This window comes from Macaca nemestrina, chromosome 15 (genome assembly GCF_043159975.1).
Source record: "Macaca nemestrina isolate mMacNem1 chromosome 15, mMacNem.hap1, whole genome shotgun sequence".
NCBI classification, from domain to species: Eukaryota; Metazoa; Chordata; class Mammalia; order Primates; family Cercopithecidae; genus Macaca; species Macaca nemestrina.
The window spans coordinates 38,873,362-38,900,729 of NC_092139.1; the positions used below are offsets into that span (position 1 = coordinate 38,873,362).

The window sequence follows — 27,368 nt, forward strand, 5'->3', positions numbered from 1 at the left end:
CTGTGGGAGTCTCGGTGGGGTCCAGGTGCTAGCATTTTGAAGCCTGAGATTTTAGAGGTCAGAGCCAGATAATCAGGCAGCATCATTACCTTGTAACTCATAATGATTACCGTAATATTACTGGCAACTGGTGGTTGCCGATGGTGTGTGGGTGTCAATGTTGAAATAAAGACTGGACAGCTGTTCTGAATGCTTCGTCTTCATTTAGTCTCCCTGGAGAGGGGCGACTCTGGAGACCTTACTGTGTTTCAGAACCTCTGGAGTGGTGTACTGGGACACAGCTCCGGGTGAGAGTTCGGTTATACCTCTTCAAGGAATCCCCACTGGAAGGAGGGTCCTTACCTTAATAGGCCCCTTTTATGAGGTGAAGACGCCAAAGTATAGAGGCACTTGGATGACTTATCCAGAGCCACCTGGCTCGGCTGTGGCAGAGTAGGGAGCAGTCACTGTTGTCAGAAGCTGTGGCTCTTCCTCTCGGATCCTAATGATGAGGCGTCTTTATCAGGCCTTTACCAAAACCAGCTGTCTCTTTTTTATCAGCAGTCTGCACTAGGCGAGGCCGTCTGTTTTGCTAATCTGTTTTGTGTTTCTGTTTTGCTAATCTGCACTAGTTAAGGCCCTCTGTCTTGTCACAGTTGTAAATTAATTTAGAAAGAGCTGTCTCCCTGAGGGCAGGAGCTGGGTTTTTCTTTACACACCTGGACCTAATTCCTCTCTTCTCCTTCCATCCATTAGTGTCTTGCTGTGTGCCACGCATGGGGATAATGAGAACAAGAAGTTATGTTCTTGTCTTTAAGGAGTTTATTGTCAGCCAAGGAGACATTTATGAAAGTCCCCATTGTGGCCAGCGCTGAGAGGGAGAAGGTCCGAGTGTTAAGAAAGCAAATAACTGGAGTGTCTAACCTTGCCTGAGGTGAAGGTGGGGGTTAGAGCAGTCTGAGAGAACATATTGGTAACACAAAGTACTCAAATCTGGAGCACATAAACCACTACAAATCAATAAAAAAAGGAAGGCAGAAAACTCCGAGAAAAACTCGCCAATAATTTGAAAAACACTTGACAAAAGAAGATATCCAAATGGCCAATGAACATGTGAAACAGTGCTCAATTCCATGTATTTATCAATCATCAGGGAGGTCAGAAGACCTGGGTTAATAGGAGACATTGGGCTACGTGTTGAACTTCCCAGATCCTGTTTCTTATTTGTAAATGGGGCTTCTGTCCTTTCCCTTCCTCCCAGTACTGCTCTGAAGCTTGCAGGCATGGGAAAGGCTCTTCAGACCGTGCATGCTATACAGATACTAAGTAGTGTTGTTACTCTAAGTGATTTAATTTCTCCTCCACCTCTTCTCATAGCAGCTATTCTAAATTCCCTTATGAAAGAAAAGACTTGAGTAGTAGGATGATTCCTAGGATTCAGAATATCCCGTCCCTTGATACTTTGGGTAAAGAGCTTACTGCCGGCATGGCTCTGGTTCCCTCACCCAGGCTGGGAGCAGGGTGAGTTCCTTCGGGTCTTTTGACACCCAGGGCCTGGTGGCAGGAAAGGACTGAGGTGTACCAGTCCTGGCTCAAGCATTGGCTGGAGTAGGCTGTCTGGTTCGTCGTCCACACTGACTGTGATTGACCTCACAGAGTGCTCTAGTGAAGTCCAGAAATAACACTGTGGACTTGGGGCATGTTGACATTAATGGGTCTACCGGGGCAATAGCTCACACTACCTGGCTTCCCCTGAGAGAGCCTGGTCAGTGCCATTTACTGCCCTAGCAGGCTCAGGGATAACCTCCTGGTAAAACCAGTCCCTGCCTCCCTTTTGCATTCTTTGGATACAAAGGAGCCATGTTCTGTCTTCTGGATCTGTCCTCTGCAGTTGAGCAGATGGTACATGGTGCAGATGCACACCTCTCTTCCAGCAGAGTGCGGCTGGCCACCTCGGCACATGTCACAATAGTGTCAGGATTGCTGCTAGTCCTGTCGGTCCCATCACCTGACTGTGCCAGGTTCTTAGGCCCTGTTTGGAGTCTTTCCCCATATATCTCTCATGACAAGCATAGACTTCTCAATGGTCGACTCAGCACTTTTGACCTTTTTCTCTTCTATATTTCTGCCACATAGGAGTCAGAGTCAGAAGCAAAGGTAGATGGAGAGACTGCATCGGACAGTGAAAGCCGGGCAGAATCTGCACCCCTGCCAGTCTCTGCAGATGATACCCCGGAGGTCCTCAATAGGGCCCTTTCCAACTTGTCTTCAAGGTAACCTGGCAGGTGCTTGTTGGGGGCTTTGCACCATGTCCAAGTGCCCTGGAAGAGCCTGCAGAGAGCCCGTGGTCTTGCAGAGCAGGCCTGCTCCCTTGCCTCAGCCTCCCATGCCGCTGCTCCAGGCTCCATTGAGTGTAATCTAGTGCTTAGCGGTGGCAGTGAGCACAGTGACCAGGAGGGGAGGGCAACCAAGGCTGGAAGGATCTGGCCCTGGAAGGGTGCTCCAGACTGGACTAGGAAGTGCAGTCCAAAGAGGAAGAGGGGACAGGAGGGATGGAGGTGGGTGAGGTCAGCAGACACTGCACAGCACAGGAAACCGGCCTTGGGTTTATGATTAATGGAAGGCTGCTTTTCACTGAGGAGTCCATGTTTCCAGTTCAGTTTAGTTTCTCTCTCCCACATCCATTGTGAACAATTCCTTAAATTCTCCAGGAAGAACTGGGAAACATCTTAACCTAGGTGAATCTAGTTAAAACTTTTGGCCCTTGAGAACTTAGTTCTTTTAACACAGCTATGTGAGTAGATCAAAAACAACTTATAAGACCCCAAAGCATTATCTCAATGTTCCTATGTGTGCCTCCAGCTGTGCCCTTGGGAGTCTGAATTGTGCAGTGGTTAAGGGCGTGGACTTTGCAGCCAGACCCCTGGATTCAGATCCCAGCTTTACTGTTTGCCAGCTATTCAACCTGTGCCTCTGTTTCTTCGTCTATAAAAGCGAAGTGTGTTGAGGATTGAAGGAGTTAATATATGTAAAGTCCTCATAAAATTACCTTATGCATATTTGTGGTAGCTGTTATTATCATTGCATAATGTTACTGTTGTTCCCATAATTATTCAGGGCAGTACAGTGTAGGATCCTGCTGTCGGAAAAAAAGTTTTTTTTTCTTCAGATAGTCAGCTGTAGAAACCATCCAAGTGGATACAGAAGCAGAGGGTACTACATTTCCCTTGGTTTTTTGTTTGTTTGTTTTTTGCCTGATACCTTCTTTAAGATATAAGCTAGGTGTATTTTTCTGCCAAGTTTGGTTGTGGCTGAGGCATTGGTACTGTGGCCCTGCTCCTGCCAGCATGTGGCTGGTGCTTCCGTCAAGGTGAATCTGGAAAGGACTGAGCTCAGGGCCCTCAAATCTCAGAAAGATCCATGTCCCTTGAGTTTGTGCATTGGTGTTTTTAACTGGTGTTTTCTCCTTCCCCTACTCTGACACAGATGGAAGAACTGGTGGGTGAGAGGCATCCTGACTTTGGCCATGATTGCATTTTTCTTCATCATCATTTACCTGGGACCAATGGTTTTAATGATAATCGTAAGTGCCATTTCATACTATTTTAGTTTTCCTTTCAGTTTTTGCTGCAGGCCCGGTTGTCTTAAGTGCCAGGTATTGGGTTGGTTGGGGGAACTGACAGGGGTCCAGGCTGCTCAGAAAACCTGTGCCATAGAACATCTGTGACTTCCCACTTTTCAGTAGCCACCTGGAGGGCCATTGATGTAGGCTAGTTGTTTATGGTTGAAGATGTATCTTCATTTAAAAAACTGACTTTATCGCCTGTAATCCCAGCACTTTGGGAGGTGGAGGCGGGCGGATCACAGGGTCAGGAGTTCGAGACCAGCCTGACCAAGATGGTGAAACCCTGTCTCCACTAAAAATACAAAAATTAGCCATGCGTGGTGGCAGCCACCTGTAATCCAAGCTACCCAGGAGGCTGAGGCAGGAGAATCGCTTGAACCGAGGAGGCAGAGGTTGTAGTGAGCTGAGATCACACCACTGCACTCCAGCCTGGGCAATAGAGTGAGACTCTGTCTCAAAACAAACAACCGACTTTATTATTCCAACTCTGTAAAATTTTACCCTAGCCATGTCTCTATGTGACTCCTGGTTTTGTTTCTTGTTTTCGTGGGGCCTCCCTCCTGGGTGTAGAGCCTTTATTAAGAAATCCCAGTCCACAGAGCTGCTCTCTCTGTCTTCCCACTGTCCTGGACAGGGTCAGGTGACCATCAGCTGCATGTGAGCAAAGCAGATGAGACTTTTAAAGTACTCAAAGTCAAAAGGAGAATGGATTGGTTGAATCCTCGGAGGTTCTAGAATAAAAAGTTAAAAAGGAGGTTCTAGAATAGAAAGTTAATTGAGGGCCGGGCATGGCGGCTCACACCTGTAATCCCAGTACTTTGAGAGGCCAAGTGGGGAAGATCGCCCAGGAGTTCAAGACCAGCCTGGGAAAGAAGGTGAGACCTTGTCTCTACTTTAAAAAAAAGTCTTTTTGGCTGGGCACAGTGGCTCACGCCTGTAATCCTGACACTTTGGGGTGCTGAGGCAGGTGGATTGCTTGAGCCCAGGAGTTTAAGACCAGCCTGGGCAATATGGTGAAACCCTGTCTTAAAAAATAAAAAAGTTAATTGAAATATCAGGGTGTGTATTTTATTGTGAGTGGAAAATTGGATCTACTCCCTGTTACACAGAGGGCTGCACTGCTCTGTGGGATGGTGTGAGAGAGGAAGGAAGAGGAAGCAAGCAGAACCATTGGAAGCCTGATATTTTTCTTAAGTACAATGGATTTTCTGGAAGGCTCATGACCTGTTGGTTTCCATTTCCAAAAATCATAAGAATTGGGGTGTCAGTGAATGTTTTGTGTCCCACAGGTGATGTGTGTTCAGATTAAGTGTTTCCACGAGATAATCACTATTGGCTACAACGTCTACCACTCCTATGATCTGCCCTGGTTCAGGACCCTCAGCTGGTAAGCTCTCTGCCTAACAGAGGCCCTTAGAATTTGGATGATGTGCTTTTTGGCAGGTATTTACAGTGATGGTGGGTATTTCTATTACTTGCTATAGAAATAAATGCTGGGGAGGCAGATATCATGTTAGGTCATGCAAAGTTTTATGAAGAAAATGGCATTTGAGCAACGAGTAAAGAAATGGGTAAGAGAATGTTAGCAGAAAAAAGGAGGTGATTGCTGCAGACTTGCACAGTGCCTTTGAGACCTGAGTATTTCATAGGCCAGACTGTGTGGTTGGCCTTGGATTAGTCTTTAATAGTTACTTGAAGTCTGGACTCTTCCTGAGAAGAAACCAGATGGGCTGCATTCTGTGACTGTGTTTGCCTCGGTATTTGGATTTCTTAAACTCTGCATGATGATCCCGTTTTTCTAGATCAGTATATTTTTCATGCTGTCATATCTCAGCATCCCACTAGAGTTGTCTGGAAGTTGTTAGGTTCTGCTGCCGGCTTTGCTTGTTATCCCTGGAACTTGGTTTCCTTATATCTAAGACAGATGGTTGAGACTTTGTGGTTTCCAGACTGGTGTTTGAGCCCTACTTCATCAGAGGTGTTTTGAGTGCCAGAGTGGACAGGAGTGAGACTGAATGCATGGGATCTGGGCTCTGCTGGGAAAGTTGGCTTTCTCTGTTTCTTAGGACTCAGCTTTCTTAAAGCAAAAACGAAAGAAAAACCTGTAGTACATGTCTGAGACCCCTTTCTCATCTGAAACTCTCTGCTTTATTGGCTATAGTATTCTCAGGTGGTGACTTTTGAGCAGAGCACTGCACAATGCTGAGAAGACCTGGGGCAAATGTGGACCTTCTCACCCCACTGTGCGGGGGATACAGGGGTTGAGGCCATAACTTAGCCGGCTGGAGAGTAGTGGTTTTTGCCCCAGCAACCTGGTCACCGTCAAGGAAGCCGATATGCTCAGATGTAGGCTGGGCACCCACTTCCTGAGGTGTTTCCTGTCACTCAACAGCATGGGCTGCCTCCCAGCCTCCAGATGGAACTGTGATTGCCTCGTGGCTTAAGATGCAGGTCCCTGTTGCGGCTGTTCTTTAGCTGGAAAGCAGTGTTTTGCGTTTTGTTAACATACTCAGAAGGCCTGACTCCTGGCTGTGGTCACTTTACAAAGAAAGCTTTTTCCATGTAACAGAAAAGAAACGAAATATGAAGTTTTTGTACTTCATAATTTTAAAAAAAGAATGGGAAAGAAAAGCTCTCCACTTTCTTCTCTATCTCAGGATCCTTGCTGGGGGTTTGCAGTGGTGGCTGCACAGTCCCATACTCGGCAGTACTGTGGAGGCTGCAAGGGATGGTTTCTCTTCTCATGAACGCCAGTTGAGGAGAGAGGATACACAAGTGAAGAGTTAACACTAGCGGAAGGTCTGTGTCAGAGCCAGGCTTCAGAGACGGAGATGCATCATGAATTGCTTAGTCAGATAATCACATATTACTTGCTATAGAAATAAATGCAGGGGAGGCAGATGTCATGTTAGGTCATGCAAAGTTTTATGAATAAAATGGCATTTGAGCAAGGAGTGAAAAATGGAGATGCAAAGAGAATGTCAGGAGCAGGAAGAAGGCAGGAGAACAGCAGACAGGCGGCATAGCTGGAAGAAACCATTGTGATAGGAGTGAAGGAGTTCCTGTTGGGAAGAGTGGAAACGAGACTGGGGAAGCAGGATGGGGCGTGTTTTTGAAGGTCGTATGGTTCAAGGATCCCTCAGTTAGCTATGGGAATGCTACAAAAGGGGCAAAAATGGAGTCTCAAGTTTGGGAGAAATGGAGAGTGAATGAAAGCTGCTGTCTGTTTCTAGATAAATTTCTCACCTGTGGTGTCACCAGAGAGCAGGAAACTGTGGTCTGCCTGTCCCTCTGTGAGCTGTGCTGGGGGGCTCAAGGGTGGAGGGTATTCTGCTGCCCTCTGTCCCCTCCTCTGGGATGTCTGACTGCCTTGCTGTAAAGGCAAGGGTGCTCCCCGCGGCAATGACCTGTCTTCATTTACAGGTACTTTCTCCTGTGTGTAAACTATTTCTTCTATGGTGAGACAGTGACGGATTACTTCTTCACCCTGGTCCAGAGAGAAGAGCCTTTGCGGATTCTCAGTAAATACCACCGGTTCATTTCCTTTACTCTCTATCTAATAGGTATGCATTAAGCAGTTCACCACTTCTTGTGTCTGTATTGTTTTTGTATGTCTGTCAAGTAGGAATTGGGGAATTTCTTGGTTAGTGTACAGTTTTGTGACATTAACTCTGACCATGCAGGGGAGCAGAGCTGATGCTTTATGTCAGGCTGTAGCAGGTCTTTCGTTTTTTTTTTTTTTGAGACAGGGTCTCACTCTGTCACCCAGGCTGGAGTGCAGTGGCATGATCTCAGCTCACTGCAACCTCTACCTCCCGAGTTCAAGTGATCCTCCCACCTCAGGTCCCAAAGTAGCTGGGACTACAGGTGCATGCTACCATGCCCAGCTAATTTTTATATTTTCAGTAGAGACAGGCTATTGCCATGTTGGCCAGGCTGGTCTCGAACTCCTGAGCTTAACTTATTGGCCCGCCTCAGCCTCCCAAAGTGCTGGGATTACAGGTGTGAGCCACACGCCTGCCCTTGTAGGAGCTCTTTTAAGAGAAATGGAGTTGTGGGGGCGGGACTGTAGCCTGTGCCACCTGCCCCTGTGTTTCAGCCACCATTGAGGAACAGCACAGCATGGTCCTGTCTTGACTCTCCTGTTGGCAAAGATTCTGCAGTGGGACTGAAACAAAAATCATCTAGGAACTTACCATCTTTAGGGGAGTCATTTTAGGAGACCGCCTTGGGTGACATTGTAGCATGGTGGAAATTTTACTGGATTTAGGCTTAAAAAGACTGCAACCTCAGAGGGAGCTAGGAACCTAATGTTTCTGAGTCTCAGCTGTTTTGTAATCTAGAGCTAAAACTGCAGGGTTACTCTGGATTAAATCAAATACTTTAAAACTTCACAAACATTAAAGCGTTATATTAATATAAACTCAGCTGAGGCCACGTACTAATTCTAATAATGCTGATAAGTTTTCATAGCTGCCTTCAAAGCTAGTTTGAGGTACAGAAAAATTTCTTCTGTCCGCAACGTCAGTCTGACCTATTTTTGATCAGCTTGATAGCAATACTTCTGTGAATGACACCTGACTATTAAAATATAAAATCTGCGAAGGGGTCTGCTGCCATTGAGGATATTCAGAGAGTATGCTGCAGACGCCGAAAGCAGCCTTCCACAGTGGGAGGTCAGGGGTCTGGAACAGCGACATACTTATTTCTGGGCAGGACTGCTTTTGAGGGGCTCTGCATATTTATGAGTAAAGGTTCCTTTCCTTCCTGGAGAAGGGGTCTGAAGACATGTTTTGCTACCATCTAGGTCACTGTGAGAGAGATAAAAAGGTGGTCTTGACCCTATACCATGTGGATCCCTCTTCTCCCAGCCCTGTGAATACTAGGACGGGTGTTGGCAAACCTTTTTTTTTTTTTTTTTTTTTAAGAGGAAGCAAGTTTATTAGGAAAGTAAAGGAATAAAAGAATGGCTACCCCATAGGCAGAGCAGCCCCAAGGGCTGCTGGTTGCCCATTTCTATGGTTATTTTTTGATTATATGCTAAACAAAGGGTAGATTATTCATGTCTCCCTTTTTTAGATCATATAGGGTAACTTCCTGACATTGCCATGGCATTTGTAAACTGCCATGGCACTGATTGGAGTGTAGCAATGAGGACGATCAGAGGTCATTATCTTTGCCATATTGATTTTGGAGGGTTTTGGCTGGCTTCTTTACTGCAAACTGTTTTCTCAGCAAGGTCTTTATGACCTGTATCTTGTGCAACCTCCTGTCTCATCCTGTGACTTGGAATGCCTAACGGTCTGGGAATGCAGACCCCGTAGGTCTCAGCCTGATTTTACCCAGCTGCTATTCAAGATGGAGTTACTCTAGTTCAAATGCCTCTGACATTTCCCCCATCACTTTTATAAGAGAACCCTTAATCCTAAGGGTTGCAGAGGGATGAAGATCCATCCTCTGTAACTTCTTCAGGCTGATTAGGGGCAATGATATTCCTGCCTACCTATCGAGGTCTCTCGTATTCAGGATAGAGAGGAGCTCAGTCAGAAAGTGTCAGTATGGTGAGGGCCATTCACAACTGGGACACAAAGTGATATCTGCAAGATTTTGTAAGTGTTTAAGAGAACATTGAGTAAGCTTATCCTGCATTCCTACACAAATAGTACAACAGCAATATATTCCATATCAGTAAAGCAAAATAAGCAAAACTATCCCAAGTAAACTAAAGAAGGCTTTCCATGAACTGGGTAATTGTTGGAACCAAGCTGATACGGGGTTGGTAGCTGATTGCAATATGTTCCCAGAATTAGAATACTGATTCAGATTTTTATATCACCAGTCCCTCTTGTTTCTTCTGAGCTGCAGCCAGAGATCACTGGTTGGTTCACAGGAACAAGCAGTTTAAATTGCAGGAAAAGAAAAAAGTCAGCCAATCAGTGCTGCAGTCTATTTCCTTTGGGTTGGGGGAGGTCTCCTCAGTATTGTCCCTTTAGGGTTCACCAGACATGTTACCAGAGAGCGGTCCAGACCCAGACCCTGAGAGAGTGTTCTTGGATCTCATACAAGAAAGAGTTTGGGGCGAGTCTATGGAGTAAAGTGAAAGCAAGTCTATTAAGAAAGTAAAGGAATAAAAGAATTGCTACTCTGTAGGCACAGCAGCCTGTAAACTTTTTATTAAAGTTCCAAACAGTTAATATTTTAGGCTTTGGGGACCATAGGGTCTTTCTTGCAATTACAGCCATGCGTCGTTTAATGATGGGCTACGTTCTGGGAAATGCATTGTTGTGATTTTGTCATTGTGCAAACATCGTAGAGTGAACTTACACAGACCTAGATGATATAGCCTCCTATACACCTAGGCTATAATGTGTAGTCTATTTCTCTTAGAGTAGAAACCTGTACAGCATGTTACTTTACTAAATAAATACTGTAGTCAATTATATCACAATGGTAAGTATTTGGGTATCTAAACATATAAAAGGTACTATATGGTAATTAGTAAATCTTACGGTATTACAATCTAATGGGTATTATAATCTTAGGGAACCGTTGTTGTATGTGTGGTCTGTTGTTGACCAGAACCTCGTTGTTCAGAGCATGACTGTACTCAGTTCTGTTGAGTTGTAGCTTGAAAGCAGCCATAGACAATATGTAAACAAATGGACATAACTGTGCTTGAATAAAACTTTATTAATAAAAACAAGCAGCTGGCCTGACCCCTGTTTGCTGGTCCCTGTTCTAGGAATAAACATTCCTATCTGATGAACCATGTTCTAAGTTTAGTGTGGTCTGCATGACTATAAAATACTGCCTTCCTTTTACTGTTTTGGAGGAGTTATTTTTTCCTTGTGACTGTTTATCTGGATACTGTTTTCCTCCCCTGGGCTTTGACATTGTGCACTGGTTAGCTGCTGGGAATAAATCAGCCAAAGAACTACTTAACATAGCTAAAGAAGGGCAAAGATAAATGCAGAACATAATTCATTTTTCTTTTCTCCTCCCACCTCAAACTAGGATTCTGCATGTTTGTACTGAGTCTGGTCAAGAAGCATTATCGACTGCAGTTCTACATGGTAAAGGAAATGCATTTGTGTGTGTCAGAATTCTTGATTTAAATAAAGTTTTTCAGGAACTCAACAAGCCTTTCATGCTTTCTGTGACAAATCAAAACTCAGGAACATGGTCTGATCTGTAAGGATCTAGAGCATGAAGGAAGAATGCCCATTTAGGTTTAACGACTCTACATTGACTTAGACCCAGTCACTGTTACTTAAGTTACACTTTAAGCAGCCTCTCCACTAGGACTCTGAGGTGGGTTCCAGAGAAAGCACAAGCTGAAGCTTCAGACATTGCCCGCAGATGTCCTGTCTGGTACATCACTTGCTACCGCTTATTCCCTGACTCACTAGAGAACAGCTCCTCTGTGAGTGCTCCAGGTGTTCAATAACTACTAAGAAAATGAAAAATACCCAGGCTTTCAGAGCATGGGAGAGCTCACTCACTAGTGGGCTGTGGGGGACAAAGTGTTACTCTCAGAAGCCTGATCTTACCTGTTCACTTTCAATAAGTCAGATACAAAAGCAGATATTTTTCCTACCTGTTTCTCAGCAATTTTCTATTTGGTACTGATTGTTCTTTGAAGTTACTTTCAAGGTAAACTGGTAAGTAGTGTTTATTTTTCTTTTTTTGCAGTTTGGCTGGACCCATGTGACGCTGCTGATTGTTGTAACACAGTCACATCTTGTTATCCACAACCTATTTGAAGGAATGATCTGGTGAGAGTTGGGAGGTGGATTTTCCCTTTTATTTTGTGAATGTTTCTCATGTACAGATACTCTCTAAGCCAGTAGCTGTTACCTTGAGCCACACCAGAATCCTCTGCAGGGCTCCTTACAACACAGATTGCTGAGCTCCACCCCTGAGTTTTTGATTCATTAGATCTGGGGTAGGCTTGAGAATTTGAATTTCTAGTACATTTCTGGGTGGTGCTGACATTGCTGGACAGGACCCATGCTCTGAGAACCACTGTTCTAAGCTAACAGGTACAGGAATATTTAAAGACGCAAAGACAATGCAACATGTATGGCAACAGATTTGAAAACCTAGAGGAAATATTCATGATTTCTTGGCAAAATGTGTACTAAAAGTCATGAAGAAGAAAATGTGAATAGATCAATAACTTTAAATGAGCTTTGAAAATTATGTAAGATTCCATATCTGGAAAAAGAAACAGGACCAAATGGGTTAACAGCTGAGTTTTATCTAACCTTTATACCAAAGCTGATGAGGAGAGAGAAGCAGGAATGATAACCCCATTTCTGCTGCGATTATAGATAAATCATTCTAAATAAAATATTAGCAAATAGAATCTGGCGGTGTGTCAAGGGAATAATATGCAAATACTGAGTGGATTTTATTCCAAAAATGCAGTGGTTTCCTCTGTCAGCATTGATAGAAACCACTGGCCAACCGAAGCAGCTAGGTGATCTTAGTGAAAAGGTAAAAGGCCGGGTGCGGTGGCTCATGCCTGTAATCCAGCACTTTGGGAGGCTGGATATTAAATAATTAAATATTAAATAATTAAAGCATATTATTTAGAATTGGGGAGGTAACCACTAGAAAAATAAAAATTAGAAATGATTAGAAGTGGTTATTTTTGGGAATGGAGATAGGGATGGGGGAAAGAAGGAGAACTTTTTGTTCCTTTTACAATTAAATTTCATGAGGTCAGGAGTTGAAGACCAGCCTGGCCAACATAGTGAAACCCCCGTCTCTACTAAAAATACAAAAAATTATCTGGGCATGGTGGCAGGCGCCTGTAATCCCAGCTATTCGGGAGGCTGAGGCAGGAGAATCACTTAACCTGGGGGTGGAGGTTGCAGTGAGCCGAGATTGTGCCACTGCACTCCAGCCTGGGCAACAGAGAGAAACTCTGTCTCAAAAAAACAAAACAAAACAAAAAACAGTAATCAAAGAACTTTTTAAAAAGTGTCAGCATGGAAGAGTGAGGAGAGAGAGAGTGCAAGTGTGGAAACCACCTCTTTCATAGTGAGGATGACTGGAACAGCAGGGGGTGGGCAGAGAGGAAATCTAGCTGTGCGTGTTGGGGTTTCATGCTCAATACAGTCCTAGGGAAAGGTAGGGCCTACTAGAGCTAGTAATAAACAGCAAAAAAAGTCAGTAATTAGACATTAAAGCATATTATTTAGAATCGGGGAGGTAACCACTAGGAAAATAAAAATGAGAAACGATTAGAAGTGGTTATTTTTGGGAATGGAGATAGGGATGGGGGAAAGAAGGAAAACTTTTTGTTCCTTTTAAAATTAAATTTCTATCATTGTTTATGTATATTTCTTTATCATAAGGACAGATGACCTTTTAGTTTGCAATCTCCACTTATTCAGTAGTCATTCAGTAAACACTTGAATGTGTACTTTGTGTCAGGTGCTAGGTATGACTTTTTTGGTATTTTTATGTTTTTAACTTACTCCTTAGTGGGTTATCAGAATTTTATGGGTGATTTTGGTACTGGAATTTAAGAATGGCACTGTTTTGTGTACTCTTGAGGCACTGTCACCTTGGTTGAGTTGATCCTTACTTTGGTTCATTTCTAGGTTCATTGTCCCCATATCTTGTGTGATCTGTAATGACATCATGGCCTATATGTTTGGCTTTTTCTTTGGTCGGACCCCACTTATCAAGGTAAATGGATTACCCTAATGTGAAATACCACTGTGAGCGGGAGGGTGGTGCTCTCAATGTGAGTAGATCAGCCTGGCAGACAGAAGAAATCTTCCTGTGTTGTATTGTGACCATGTCTTCATGTCATCCTGGAGAAAGGCCAAAGGAAAACACTGACAACTGATTAAAAAAAAAAAAAAGATAATAAAGAAAATAGGCTGGGCATGGTGGCTCATGCCTGTAATCCTGGCACTTTGGGATGCTGAGGTAGGAGGATTGCTTGAGGCCAGGTTGTTCAAAACCAGCCTGGGGAACATAGGCCGTGTCTTTACTAAAATATTTAAAAATTAGTTGGGCATGGTGGTGGCATGCACCTGTAGTCCCAGCTCCTTGGGAGGTTGAGATGGGAGGATCTCTTGAGCCCAGGAGGTTGAGGCTTCAGGGAGCTGTGATAGTGCCACTACACTCCAGCCTGACTGACAGGGCAAGATCATGTCTTGAAAAAAGAAGAAAGGAAAATATTTTTACAGATTTATATAATCTTCTTTTTGGGACACATTTTTTGGGACTTCGATCTGGATTTGAGTGTAGTCATTTAATTAGTATATAGTTTTCTAATATAAAACTATTCGAATGACTGAAACAGAAAGGGAACCAAAGGGAGGGTATAAGGTAGGGAACAAGGAAACCATATTTGGGGGAGCTTTGGAAGGTGATATGGTTAAGAGAATGGGGTTTTATGAAAGAAAGGTTCTTAACAAGTACTTATTGTTCCCAAAACTGTAGTTACCAAAACATCCTTTGCTAAGAACTTGCTCTCTGTCCACAGCTGTCCCCGAAGAAGACCTGGGAAGGCTTCATTGGGGGCTTCTTTGCTACTGTGGTGTTTGGCCTTCTGGTAGGTGGTGGCTTCTAGCTGTGTGAGGGATTGGGTGGACAGAGGTCTCACACCACCTTTCAAGGCCTGTCCAGAGCTAGAGAGTGTCTTTGGAGACCAGGACTCTGTCCTGCTGAATGGCAACCTTGCCCTGAAGAGGGCCACTGGCCATGCCAGCCATCCACCAGCTTTCAGGCAGGGTGCTAGCAGTTGGAGAGCACCTTCTGTGCCCTCTCACGCCCAGGCACGGTGACATCAGCAGGTAGCCTTCTTGTCAAGCATTTGATGTTCCAAGGTCAGGGTGAGGGCACCCAAGGGAAGATGAGATACACAGCTTTTCTCCTACATGTGCCTTGCCCAGAGGTGGGTGCTTCTGACCCCTGGGCCAGTCCTCCTTCTTCAGCGCTGTCTGACTGCCCCTCATGCTCCCTGCCCAGCTTTGTTGCTTTCCAGCCTTGTTCCTCTTGAGGTCTGACTCTCACTGTGCCCCTTCCCCACGGCCTCTGTCCAGTTATCACTGAGTTCAGAGATTCCGAGGAAAGTGGTCCTAGCTCCCCAAATGGGGAGAGTCTTTCTATAGTTTTTTGACCCAGTCCCTTCAGGTTTTCCCAGATTCTTTCGGGGCCTAGGTGTTTGGGTGCCTATGTGTAACCTTGATGGGTCATGAGCCTCTTTTTTTTTAAATTGAGGTAAAATATGTATGGTAAAACATGAACCACTGAGCACATAGCTTGCAGTTAGCAGGGTACTGGGCACCCTGAGGAACATGGCCAAACCAGGTGCCCGTGTCTAGGCTGGATAGCTGGAACTTACCTCCTTGCCAGTCTCTCTGTTATTCCTTCTCAGCTGTCCTATGTGATGTCCGGGTACAGATGCTTCGTCTGCCCTGTGGAGTACAACAACGACACCAACAGCTTCACTGTGGACTGTGAGCCCTCGGACCTGTTTCGCCTGCAGGAGTACAACATTCCTGGGGTGATCCAGTCAGTCATTGGCTGGGTATGTGCCACTCACAGGGGGTCAGCGGCCTCTGTGGACAGTGGCTACAAAGAGAAATCCCCCTGCACCACCTGCCTTCCAAAAAAAGCTAGCTTCCTCCTTCCCAAAGCTGTAAGCCCCAGGATGAGGGAGAATTGCTCACGCCAGGTCAGGGTATGGGCAGAAGATGTTTCCCCCAATGTCAGATCGTTTAGAACAGTGGTTCTCAAAGTGTGCTCTGTGGATCCCTGGAAGGCTGTGGGATCCTTTTAGTTGCAGGGGTAGTGTGGGGGGTCTGTGAGGTCACAACTCTTTTATAATTAGACTGTGACATTATTTGCCTTTTTCATTGTGTTGACATTTGCTGTGATACGGCGCAAAAGCAACAGTGGTTAAAACTGCTGATGCCTTCACGTGAGTTAAGGCAGTGGGTTCCTAATGCCACACACTCACAGTACAACAGGCCAGTTCTTCTAATGAATGTCTATGAAATAGTAAAGTTACTAATTTTGTTAAATCTTGACCTTTGTATACACACCTTTTTAATACTCTACTGAAATGGAAAGTATGTAAAACATTTCTGCTTGCCTAAAGGGAAAGCAGGTGTGCAGTTGTTAGACTTGTGAACTGAATTAGCTGCTTTTTTCTAGAAAAGAAAGTAAATTTTACTTGGAAAGAACCAACAAATTATAATTTTTCAGACTTGGGTATTTGGCAGACATTTTTCTTGAAAAGAAATGAAGTGAGCCTATCACTTTAAAGAAAATGACTGAGCTAGGCATGGTGGCTCACACCTGAAATCCCAGCACTTTGGAAGGCTGAGGCAGGTGGATCTCTTGAGGTCAGGAGTTCCAGACCAGCCTGGGTAACATGGCGAAACCCTGTCTCTACTAAAAATACAAAAAATTAGCTGGGCGTGGTGGCGTGTGCCTGTAGTCCCAGCTACTCGGGAGGTTGAGTTGCTTGAACCCAGGAGGCGGAGGATGCAGTGAGCCGAGATCGCACCACTGCACTCCAGACTGGGCAACAGAGTGAGACTGTCTCAAGAAAAATAAAAAAAAGAAAAAAAGAAAAATGACTGACAGTAATTGTTACCAAGGATAAAATTTGGCTTTCAAATGAACATTAGAATTTTGGAAAACTTAACCTGCCAGTGTGAACTTGACAACTTCCTAATACTTAAAGCCTTTTCTGATGAGGTCTGTGATGATTCTTAATGTGTGTGTGTGTGTGTGTGTGTGTGTGTGTGTGTGTTGATCACATGAGAAAAACATATTTGACACTGTATAATGAAATGTGTCTACATTTGGAAGATTTACATAACTCAGTGAACCATTATTTTCAAAATGGCTGATACACGGTGCTATATAGTCATACATGGGTAAAAGATACATTCAAGTATAAGATAGACCAATGGATTTTAATGTAAGAGAGAACAAAGTACATTGATAGAATTCTGGATTCCATATCACACCTAATATTCAAGAAATGACTGCTTGTCAAGCTCTGGTGTAGTGTCAGAGAATACCCAAAACCATCTGAGACTACGACTAAAATACTCTTTTCTTTCTTTTTTTTTTTTTTTTTTTTGAGACGGAGTCTCGCTGTGTCACCCAGGCTGGAGTGCAGTGGCCGGATCTCAGCTCACTGCAAGCTCTGCCTCCCGGGTTTACGCCATTCTCCTGCCTCAGCCTCCCGAGTAGCTGGGACTACAGGCGCCTGCCACCTCGCCCGGCTAATTTTTTGTATTTTTTAGTAGAGACGGGGTTTCACCGTGTTAGCCAGGATGGTCTCGATCTCCTGACCTCGTGATCCGCCCGTCTCGGCCTCCCAAAGTGCTGGGATTACAGGCTTGATAAAATACTCTTTTCAACTGTGTATCTGTGTAAGGCTGGATTTTCTTTATATACTTCCACTAAAACAGCATGTTGCAACAGATTGAATGCAGAATGTTTTAATGTTTTCCATTAACTTCGATATTAGAAATTTACAAAAACGGGAAAAATTCACTCCTTTTATTGATTTAAAAACCTACATATATGCAATTAGTTTCATAAAGAGTTAAGAGGTTGGATGTCTTGGTCTGTCTGTTGTTATAGCATTATTATATATTTACACATTTTATATATATTATAGGTATATTATAACAATGTAGTGTTGATAGAACACTTGGGGCTGGGTAATTTGTAAAGAAAAGAGGTTTACTTAGCTTGTTTCTGCAGGCTGGGAAGTGCGAGAAGTGTGGCATTGGCTGCTGCCTGGCCTCTGGTGAGGGCTTTTTGTGCTGCATTGTAACATGGCGGAGAAGGTCAAAGGTGGAAGCAGACACATGCAAAGAGGAAAACCAGGGGCTTCATCACTTCATAACAACCCATTTGCCAGTGCTCATCTCGTCTTTTGACAGAGAGAACCCACTACCAGGAGAAAGGCACCAAGCCATTTATGAGGGATTTGCCTCTGAGACCCAAACACCTCCCACTAGGCATCACCTCCCAGTGAGGCTACAATGGGGGTCAAATTTCAACATGAGTTGACAACTCAGACCGTAACACTGGGCACGTACGCACCTTAACTTTTACTTCATTTACTCTTTTCAGAAAACGGTCCGGATGTACCCCTTCCAGATTCACAGCATCGCCCTCTCCACCTTTGCCTCGCTCATTGGCCCCTTTGGAGGATTCTTCGCAAGTGGATTCAAACGAGCCTTTAAAATCAAAGTAGGAAAACCCTCTTGTGTTCCTCTCATCTCACTCCCTCCTCACCCATCTTCTGCCTTTCTCCCCCTTCCCTGCTCCCTCCAAAACACTGGGCTATACACCCTGGCATTTAATGTGTGATCTTGACCCATGCACTGAATTTAGGTGAGTTAATTAATAACAATACTTTATTCTCAGGAAAATGCAATCGTTGTTTTTCAGTTTATTTGTTAATAATAGCTTTCTTCAAAAGAACATTTTGGGCCAGGCAGTGGCTCATGTCTGTAACCCCAGCATTTTAAGAGGCCAAGCCGGGAGGATCACTTGAGGCTAGGAGTTCGAAACTAGCCTGAGCAACATAGCAAGACTCCTGTCTTTATTAAGTAAATGAAATAAGAACATTTTGTAATGCAATAAAATTGTGTCCTAATATAGCCTCACCAGTAGATTTAATACTTCTCACCTTCTGTTGCCCTCAGCTACTCAGGACAGAGGCCAGACATTGGGGTGGGACCATTAGGTTGGGACTGATCAGTGGCTGAGCCCAAGTTCACCCGTCTTTCCCCTGCCTCTAACAGGACTTTGCCAATACCATTCCTGGCCATGGAGGTATCATGGATCGCTTTGACTGCCAGTATCTGATGGCCACCTTTGTCAATGTATACATCGCCAGTTTTATCAGGTATAGTACCTTTATATCTGAACCAAGTTGGTGGATTTTTAAGTAGGGTGCAATTCTAGAATTTTAGCAGCATCTCAGTTCCAGTGAAAACCATCCCAAATAATACAGTTTTCAGTTGTTGCTGCTTACGGATTTTCTGAGGCCTTCTCCTGCCATCTGTTAATAGATAACTCTCTGATCCAGAGATCAGAGCAGTCACTCGGATAATCAGGCCCTGGAAGCTTCCGGGGCCCAGCTCAGTGCTGTTTCTTCACATTCTGTTCCAGAGGCCCTAACCCAAGCAAACTGATTCAGCAGTTCCTGACCTTACGGCCAGATCAGCAGCTCCATATCTTCAACACGCTGCGGTCTCATCTGATCGACAAGGGGATGCTGACATCCGCCACAGAGGACGAGTAGGGGCCACCCAGGGCCAAAAGAACAGGAGCGGAACTGAGCAGGGGCAGGTCTCCAAGGCAAACCCAGCTGGTGTGACTTAGACAATGATGAGGCTTCAACTCACTGTCTTTTTTTTTTTTGTAGGATATTTTTTATTTGTGGGTTCAACAAATCTGTACATACAGCAGTCTATGTGTTTAGAATTTGCATTGTGAGTAAACTACAGCTTTGAGTTGGAAAGAAGTCATGGGTTGTAAAACCATTTGGATTTTTTTAAAACAAAAGTATTTATCTGGAAGACAGTGTTGCCCAGGTCAGGAGTGTTTTCTTGGTGGTTCCAGCTCCTATCAATTGAACTGTTTCTGGGCTCAGTCAAACACAGACATTCATCTGTGTCCAACCAAATCAGGGGACTTCCCCACCTGTGGGGGGAGGCACAGCTTGGATGTTTTGTACACCTAGTCTTTTCTAGAAATCCCTGCTTAGAGCTGCAGGAGAGTTGCCTTCTGTAGGTTGGAGGAATGGAGGCTTACTAACCAGATAAGCCTTCTGTCCATCCACACCAAAATCCTGCAGAATGTAAATAAGCTCTGCTTTATAAGATGGGTTCACCTTCATCACAGACTGAAATAAAATTTCAGTTTTTATTTTTTTCAGAAAGCACGAAAAATTATTTATAGTAGTCTGGAGAAAAAACACACTGTAATATTTCAAGTGTATGCAGTAGAATGTACTGTAACTGAGCCCTTTCCCACATGTCTAGGCTCCAGTGTCTCCTGTAGGTCAGTCCACCTAACTGTGTGTTTTCAGGGATGATGCCATCCACGTATGTGCTGTAGACTTTCTGCTGCTGAATCCTTTCTGGGGACTTTCTCATCAGGCAGGGAGCAGAGGGCTTGTCGTTCATGCACCCTTTGCCTGAACACCCATGTAGCTGCTGTGTTGTGTATATATTACTCTTAAGAGGAGTGTGTGTGTCTGTGTTTGTTTTAAAAGTTACTTATTTCTTACAGTGATTTCAATTGTACCATGACTTCTTCACTAAAACCACAAAGTCCTGCTTAAAACTATGGAAAACCTAACCTGATTAGAGGCTTGACTATTTTGAAGATTAAATGCACACTTTTTATATAATGTGACCAGTTTAAATGTAGTTTATATTGTACTGGGGGACCTTTTGTTGTTGTTGTTTGCTTAAACTGTGATTTTTTTCCCCTCCCTAATTTCAGGGGTGACTTTGACTTTGGGAGGACAGATTAGTTCTTTGTCAGGCCAATAAGCAATGGAGTGCTGGAGAGAGAACTTGGTGCCCAAATATATTAAATTATTCGGTGCCATGGATGTTTTCATTGCCAACGAGGGTGTAATGATTTGCTTCAGCACCGTCGTCTAATGCTGGTTTGTGGTGTTTTTGTTTGTAAATTAGCCTCACTGCCTCCCTGAAAGTGCACAGTCAGCCCAGGTCTCTAGAGCGTCCAGCAGAGGATGGAGTCCTCGGGATGTTTCAGCTCACACATCCTTGAGTGACTTCCCACATGTGTGCAGGGCTGAAGCAGCTTCTTTCTGCTGAACTTTTATTTCCATTTCAGCCTCATGGCTTTTCTTATTCAGGTCCAAGGCCCCTTAAAACAAAACGTATTATTACAAGGGGTTTCATTTCAGTACTGGCTGTGTGACCCTGGGCAGGATGCATCACTCTCAAGGGCCCCTTTTTCAGAGCTACTCCCAATTCCACTCTTCTGTGATTCTGGCTGAGCAAGTTCATGCCAGTAGAGGCTCGTTGAGTGAGGTCCTGGGCACCCCCCAAACAGGAAGTGTTTTCAGGCCCTTACATGCTTATCCTCAAGGTGAGTAGGTATCTCAGCAGCACACCCAAACAGTAAAGGTGATCGATAATGAAACTGTAGTTTTCAGATTGAAGAAGGAACCTTGATCACCAAACTAGATACCAAAAGGGCTCCTCATTTGTCTCTTTTGTCCCATTGTGGGCATATGGTGGGCTCCTCGAGAGGAGAGAGTCTCAGCTGGGGCCCAGCTGCAGAGACCTGCTTTTGAACAGGGCTGCCTTTGGGATCAGGGAGCCGAGCATACTGGGCAAGGCTCATGTTCACTTGGTGGCGGGTGGGGTGGGGAAGGGGGGTCCTAGGAAGCCAAAGCTGAGTGCTCACTAGAGCTGCTAGCAGGCAGGCCAGAGGGTCAGCCTGTGTTTTATTTTCTGATTTCCCCTGCATGCTTTCTGGAGATGAAGAATTTTTGTCAGGTAGCTGGGAGAGCACCGCTGTCTTGTGTCCATATAGCACAATGTTTCTCTTTCTCCTATTCACAGACAAGATGCAAGAAACCATTTTTACGTGTATACATTCAGATCTTAATGAATGGCATCACTTGCTTTAGACCCATTTTTTTTTTTTTTTTTGGTCAAAAATAAAATGTGACTGCAACTGTGTGCCCTCTCTTGTCGTGAATTCCCTGTTTATCACTTCCATGTGTGGTTTTATGCTTCTCATTTGTTTTATTCATAAATACTGCATAATCCTGATTCAGAGACTTTTGCTTTGCTTTCCAACTTCTATCCCTACATTCTCACAACAGCCTTTTTACCTTGGGTGAGAGTCAGGAGCACCTTACCAGGCAGGGAGCTTCCCCAGCGTAGCGTGGTGGAGTCAGGGCTCTCTCTATCCTGTACTTTACCCACAGGACACCTGGAGGGTCCCCCAGCCCTTCTTGCTTTTGTGAGTGTGGTGTGAGTACACCAAGGTATTGCAGTTTCTTTCCCTCTAGCTCAGGAGGCCTGGCCTGAGCCAGGTGGGAGCTTAAATTGCTGTTGGCTCCTGCCTGGTGGAACAAGGGGGTCATAGAAACCAGGGCTGATGGGCACCCCCCAGCCCCTGGGAGCTCTGCTCATGACTGCTCACAGGGTGCCAAGTCTTTGCCTTTTGTGTGTGTGCATGTCGCCCTTTTAGCTGCTTTTAGTATTCAGAAAGGTTCCATTTATGTTTTACTCCTGAAAGTTAAACCCTCTTAGGCAACTTGTTTCATATTCTGGGCATTTTAATAGCTACAGTATTTTGCATTTAAAATGTAATTACTCTTAGTATTGTACAGCCCTATAATGTATGAGAACTAGTTTCACATCCCTTGAAACTAATCTCTTTCATTGGGGAGGATGTAACTTTTGACTTTACACAGGTGGACTTCGAAACCATTTTTATAGAATTTTTTTCCACTGGGTTTTTATCCTGTAACTTGACCTATTTTATGCAAGAAAATCCCAAAAATATGTTTTAAGGGAGACTACACAGACCTTGTGATTTGGGTCTGAGCTAGTTGCTGAGTCGACTGGAGCCTTATTCGAATGGATCTTTGAGTTGAGATCTTCACACTGTCAGTGAGCCCTTGGCTCAGCCCTTGTCACCTGTTTGTATGGGGACCATGTTTCCCAAAGCTCAGGTTCATCTCCGCTGTTGACAGAGTTGGGTAGTGGGAGGGTATCAATGACTTGGGACAGAGCGTCCTTGCTCAGAAAACTGTGAAGCAGGGGTCTTGTTAGTTACAAAGCCAGCCCTAGATGCATGTCCAAGGCAGTAGATTTTCATCACTTTACTGAATGTGGTATGTCACTGCTGAAGCCTTTCCCTGTTTTAGTAATATCTTAGGCACTATTGTCTTTCGTCTTCCAGAGTAACATATCTGGGCCCACCTTTCTTGCACAGTGATTATGTGCTAAGAAAGGGGTGGAGTCGGGAGGACAATTTCACTTGAACCCAGGTTTCTGTTCTTCTGAGGTCAGGGTGGGGAGGATGTCCAGGTGACTTTTGTGGACACACTGCAAGACAGTAAGCTGCAGATGGACTCTCACTTGTGCTTTGGAACACTGGGCTCCAAAGAGCAGGTGGAACAAACTCTGGGCTCCTGAAGGTGGTGGCTAATACTTGGGCAGAGCCTCATATTCTTCCCTGACTTGGTCAAAACAAACTTCCTTTTCCCTTTATTACCCTCCACACAGTTGCCCAGCTTCCAGTTTTTAAAGAGATGAACAGCTCTCACTTCCTGACTCATTTTCTCTTGTTCGGTGGGGGCCTTGTGCCATAACCTGCATGGGGTACTAGGGTTTAAACCAAGTAGTGATGAAGGATTCTTATCTCAGGGCTCTGCCTGGCCCACCTTCTCTTGGGCCTGGGCTCTCCTTATCCCCATCCCTGCAGAAGGTGGGCCCTATTCTCAGAAAAGTCCTGGCTGCTGTTGCCATCTGAATGTGCCCCTACCTTTCAGGTTGACCAGCAGTGGCCTTACCTGGCCTCTCAGGTGGATGGAAGCCGTTCTCACCTGGAGCTGTCTCTTGATTAAGGCTGTCACCTGTTTGTATGGGGACCATGTTTCCCAACACACTTTGAGTGCAGTTTAGGAGGTATCCTTTGGATGCTGAAGTGTTGGAGTTTTGAGGTCATGTGGATGATTTATGAGAATAGAGGGGCAGAATATGTGAAGTCTAGGGTTTTATGTCCAGTGGGTTTCAAATTCGTTGGCTGTTTAAAGACCCTGTCTCCTCCCCAACCCTCCCCTTCCTTTTCCCATCAAATGCCTACCTACTGAGGCGCCTTCTTTTTATTGTTGAGCCAATGAGATATCAGTGTGTTTATTAATACGGATTACAATAGTATAGTGCTTAATATGTGCCAGGCATAGTGCTAAGGGTTTACATACGTTATCCTTTTTAATCCAGGAAACAACCTTTGATTAGGTATTATTATCTCCATTTTATAGATGAGGAAACTGAGGCAGTATGACTGAGGCCGAGAGCAGCGGTTAAGACCGACTTTGCGATCAAATCACCCTAGGTGTGGGCAGGTTACTAGGCTGCTCTAAGCTTCCACGTTGAAGCCAGTTGGGTCTGATAATAGTATCTTCTTTGCGGTGTGGTTGTGAGGATATAACGAGGTAATGCATGTAAGCATGTAGTACCATGCCTGGCACATAGTAAGCGCTCAATAAATGATAGTTACTTTTGTTGAGCTCAGCTGGTAGTTTGACCTCCGTTGGTGCAATGCCAGAGATGGGATTCTCAGCCACCACACTGCCACCATCCTGCACACAGTCTGGGTCCCTCCGAGAGAAGCAGGCCAACCTGAACATCCCCTACAGCATCTTGGTGCTTCACACACCATTTAGGAGGCCAGCCTAACGAGGCAGGAGGACATGAGGGTGTGCAGAAGTTCTATTCTTAGTGGGAATGGCTGGCCTGAGAATCCAGCTCATCTCCTCTGCCCACAGTCTAGACTGCTTGTGGGAAGGAGACGATCTCCTCCTGCCTCGTGGTGCCTCCACTCTGGGCAGGGAGGGCCTGTCTGTGACTCGCTCTGGACCCCACTTCCCGCTCTGGCCAAGGGCTGTCCTCTGTGCACATAGCTCAGGAACCTGCAGCAGTTCCCTGTATGGGTGGATGTCATCAGGGGCCAAGAAGAGAAGAATGGGGACAACAGAAACCTGCTTTGTAGGGGATTATGTAGACTAAAAGCCTAGAAATTCTACCCACATCCTTATGATGCAGCCAGTTTGGAGCTTCATGTTTCCTTCTTAAAAGTAGTAACAGGGTAGAAGTGGGTGACCCATTGAGGACACATGATGTGTGGTGTTTCTGCCAGATTCTAGGTTAGCAAAGACTCAAATGGGTGACTCATGAATGATGGGAGAACAGGCACAGGACTTAATGAAAAGAGTTTCTTGAACTTAGTTTTCTGAATGGGGATGGGGAGTTGGGGCACGTGTGTGTGTGAGGGGAGGCTGCCTCACTTTGAAGGAATGGTGTTGGCTAACGGGATCCATGGAATTCTTAGGTCAGTTGAATAATAACGCTGAACTACTGGTTTGACTGTGGATTATTTCCTGGGTATTTGTGGGACCCAATAGCACATTGCTATTAAAAGTGTGGAAATAATGGTCCCTCTGTTTCAGTGAATTAATGAAGTCATGATGATGCCATGAACCAGGAGAAGATGGTTGTGGGGGTTTCTAGGAAGCAGCTGCTGTGATGGGCCAATCCCAGGCTTGCCTCAGAGGCCTCTTGCCCTTCTGGGTTTGTGTTTGCCTGGCCTGGTGCTTCCTCCCTCACTGTGTGGTTGAGTGTACCCAGGCGGCCTTGTATCCATAGAAAGCCTCCACTCGTGGGGGTAAGGGCCCTCTGGAAATCAAGCAGAGAATATCCTTGCAGTGGTCTCCTGGGCATTGGGCAGGGCTTAGCCCTTTGCAGCCCCCCAGAGGACCTTCCCTGCATAAAGCACTCAGAAGGGTTAGCCACCTGGTGATTCTGTCTGTAGTGAAACTGTTTGCCAATGATCATCCACATAGCCACCTCTGTCCTTGCTGTTTGGGTGCCTTTTTTTCCACCTGCGTTAGGTTCTTGCACTGCTTATGCTGGCTTTTCTTAAAGGAACACCAGAGTAGAAAAGAGGTTAAGAATGTTTTCTAGCAGGCAGAATGTGCATACATGTTTTTATGAGTGTCCTTTGGGTGCGTTTCTTTTAAATCCTCCATGCACAGGGCTCTGGCCTTTAGTAAACCGTTTTTCTGTCTTACATCATGCTCGCTGGGTGCTAGGGGCTGATTACAAAGGGGAAGAGTTGAACAGACATCAGCAGTCGATGAAACCAAAGGACTAGGAGTCAGGAGAACAAGTCAGGGACTAGGAGACAGCGGTTTGGTTTATTGTTATCCAGCTGGAGGACTTCTAGGGGCAGCAGCAGGAGGAATACCAGGGCCAGGGAGGGGCCAGGAGTCTCACAGCGGAGGGCAGCCTCTAACAGAGGCCAGCTGAACGCTCACTGGCCCTGGATGTCATGGGAGTTGGGGACCAGAAATCTGGGCTCAGAGAACCCATCCAGGGAGATTTGAAGCCATGGGTTATCTTCTAGAGTTGATACTGATAACAAGTTTTAATTTTTATTGATATTTAATACCTTCTAAAACAGAAGGATAAGATCAGATGGGAAGTGCCTCTGTTGAAGGATCTTAGGAACCTTGGTTTTTGTTTTTTTTCTGGTTGAGTTGTGCACAGCTGTGGACATCCTTCTTAATTCCACTCTGAGGATTTGTTTAACTAAAAAGTTTCCAGACACAGAAAGGGCCTCCCCACCTGCTTTGAGAAGCTGTCTGTGCTGGGAGTGCCAGGCATCCTATGGGCCCCATCACTGCCAGTGTCTGTGCCTCCCAGCGGTCAGCCCTGTGTCTGCCCTGGCCCTGTCTCCTCTGTGACAGGGCAGAGCATTTCTGGTCAGTTTCTCCATGGTGTCCTCCGCCCCTTTGTAAAGTGGATGGACATGACGGAATTCAGTTGTCTCACCCTGATAGCCTGGGTGTTAATATTCACTTTTCCCGCACTCAGACACGGGCGACCTTGAAGCAGCTCTCGGTTTGTAGAGTCCACGTCACAGTCCCCACGGCCTCCCCAGATAGGTGTGTGCCTGTGCGCTACTGCTGTGCCGTTTCTCCAACTTGGCGTTTCACTAAATGCAGCTGATCTCTGTGCACTCGTGATCCGTGTTGAACAATACATGTAGGTTCTTTTTCCATGTAATGTAAGAACATGATATACTGTACATTGGAAAGCATTTACCTTATTTATATATCTGAATGTTCCTACTACACAAATAAACATATTAAATTCTAGATCATGTGTGGTTTTTGATGGTGGGGTGGCGGAAGGCCAAGGATGTGGACGTTTGGTCACTTATGTGACGCCAGCATTACTTTCCAGGATGCTACTGACCACTCCTTGCTTCTAGAGACTCCCTCTGTCCTTGGCCTTTGCAATTTGCCCCCCTGGCTTTCCTCCTGCCCTTGGTTGCTCCTCCTCGGTCTTCTTTCTGCGTGTCCCTTTTCTGGGCCATCCCTTGGGTGGTGGCATTCTGCCTGAGGCTCTCGCACACTGAACTCTCCCCGCTGGGGGTTCCCACCCCCTCCCAGGGCCCTGATCACCACACTTCCCAAGTCTGTGTCTCTAGCCCAAGTGGACCTGCATTTCCAGCTGCCGTGAGGCCTCTCACATGGACTTTGCATGATAAAACCCAAACCTATGGCCTTTTCCTACCCATGTCCTGAGTCCTGTGTTCTCTAACTTCCCATGTGTTCTGTCACACAAGCCAGTAACTGGGGTGATCTCATCAGTCACCCAAGCCTGCCCGTTCTGCCTTCCAAACATCCTTGGACTCATCCTTACCGCCAGCCTTCTGGGCCAAGCCCTGCCTCCTGCCAGGATTTCTAAGGCTGCCTCTAGCCCTCTCCCTACAGCCTGGCCACCTCTGCTAATCCATTTCTTACATGATAGCTGGGATGAGCTCTCTGCTTGGAACCCTTTGGGGCCTGAGGGTAAAGTTCAGACTTGGTAACGAGGCTTCTGGGGCCATCTGTGAGCTGGCCAGTGCCTGACCCACGCGTTCGGGCCCTCACAGCCACAGCTGCCGCTTGTCCTGCCTTATT

At 45.4% G+C, this 27,368-nt stretch overlaps 1 protein-coding gene across 1 annotated transcript in view; it reads left to right on the forward strand.

Moving 5' to 3' along the window:
* Positions 1-26,558, forward strand: part of LOC105481560 (CDP-diacylglycerol synthase 2) — a 69,137-nt gene extending 42,579 nt beyond the window's left edge. Inside the window, exons 2-13 of the mRNA XM_011741210.2 lie at positions 2,116-2,252; positions 3,466-3,562; positions 4,894-4,991; positions 7,028-7,167; positions 10,619-10,677; positions 11,297-11,379; positions 13,219-13,306; positions 14,115-14,183; positions 15,009-15,161; positions 17,738-17,857; positions 18,415-18,518; positions 18,785-26,558. Coding sequence (XP_011739512.1) covers positions 2,116-2,252; positions 3,466-3,562; positions 4,894-4,991; positions 7,028-7,167; positions 10,619-10,677; positions 11,297-11,379; positions 13,219-13,306; positions 14,115-14,183; positions 15,009-15,161; positions 17,738-17,857; positions 18,415-18,518; positions 18,785-18,917 — 1,281 coding nt within the window. The 3' untranslated portion in view covers positions 18,918-26,558. The remainder of the gene's footprint in view (positions 1-2,115; positions 2,253-3,465; positions 3,563-4,893; positions 4,992-7,027; positions 7,168-10,618; positions 10,678-11,296; positions 11,380-13,218; positions 13,307-14,114; positions 14,184-15,008; positions 15,162-17,737; positions 17,858-18,414; positions 18,519-18,784) is intronic.
* Positions 26,559-27,368: the final 810 nt, after the last annotated feature.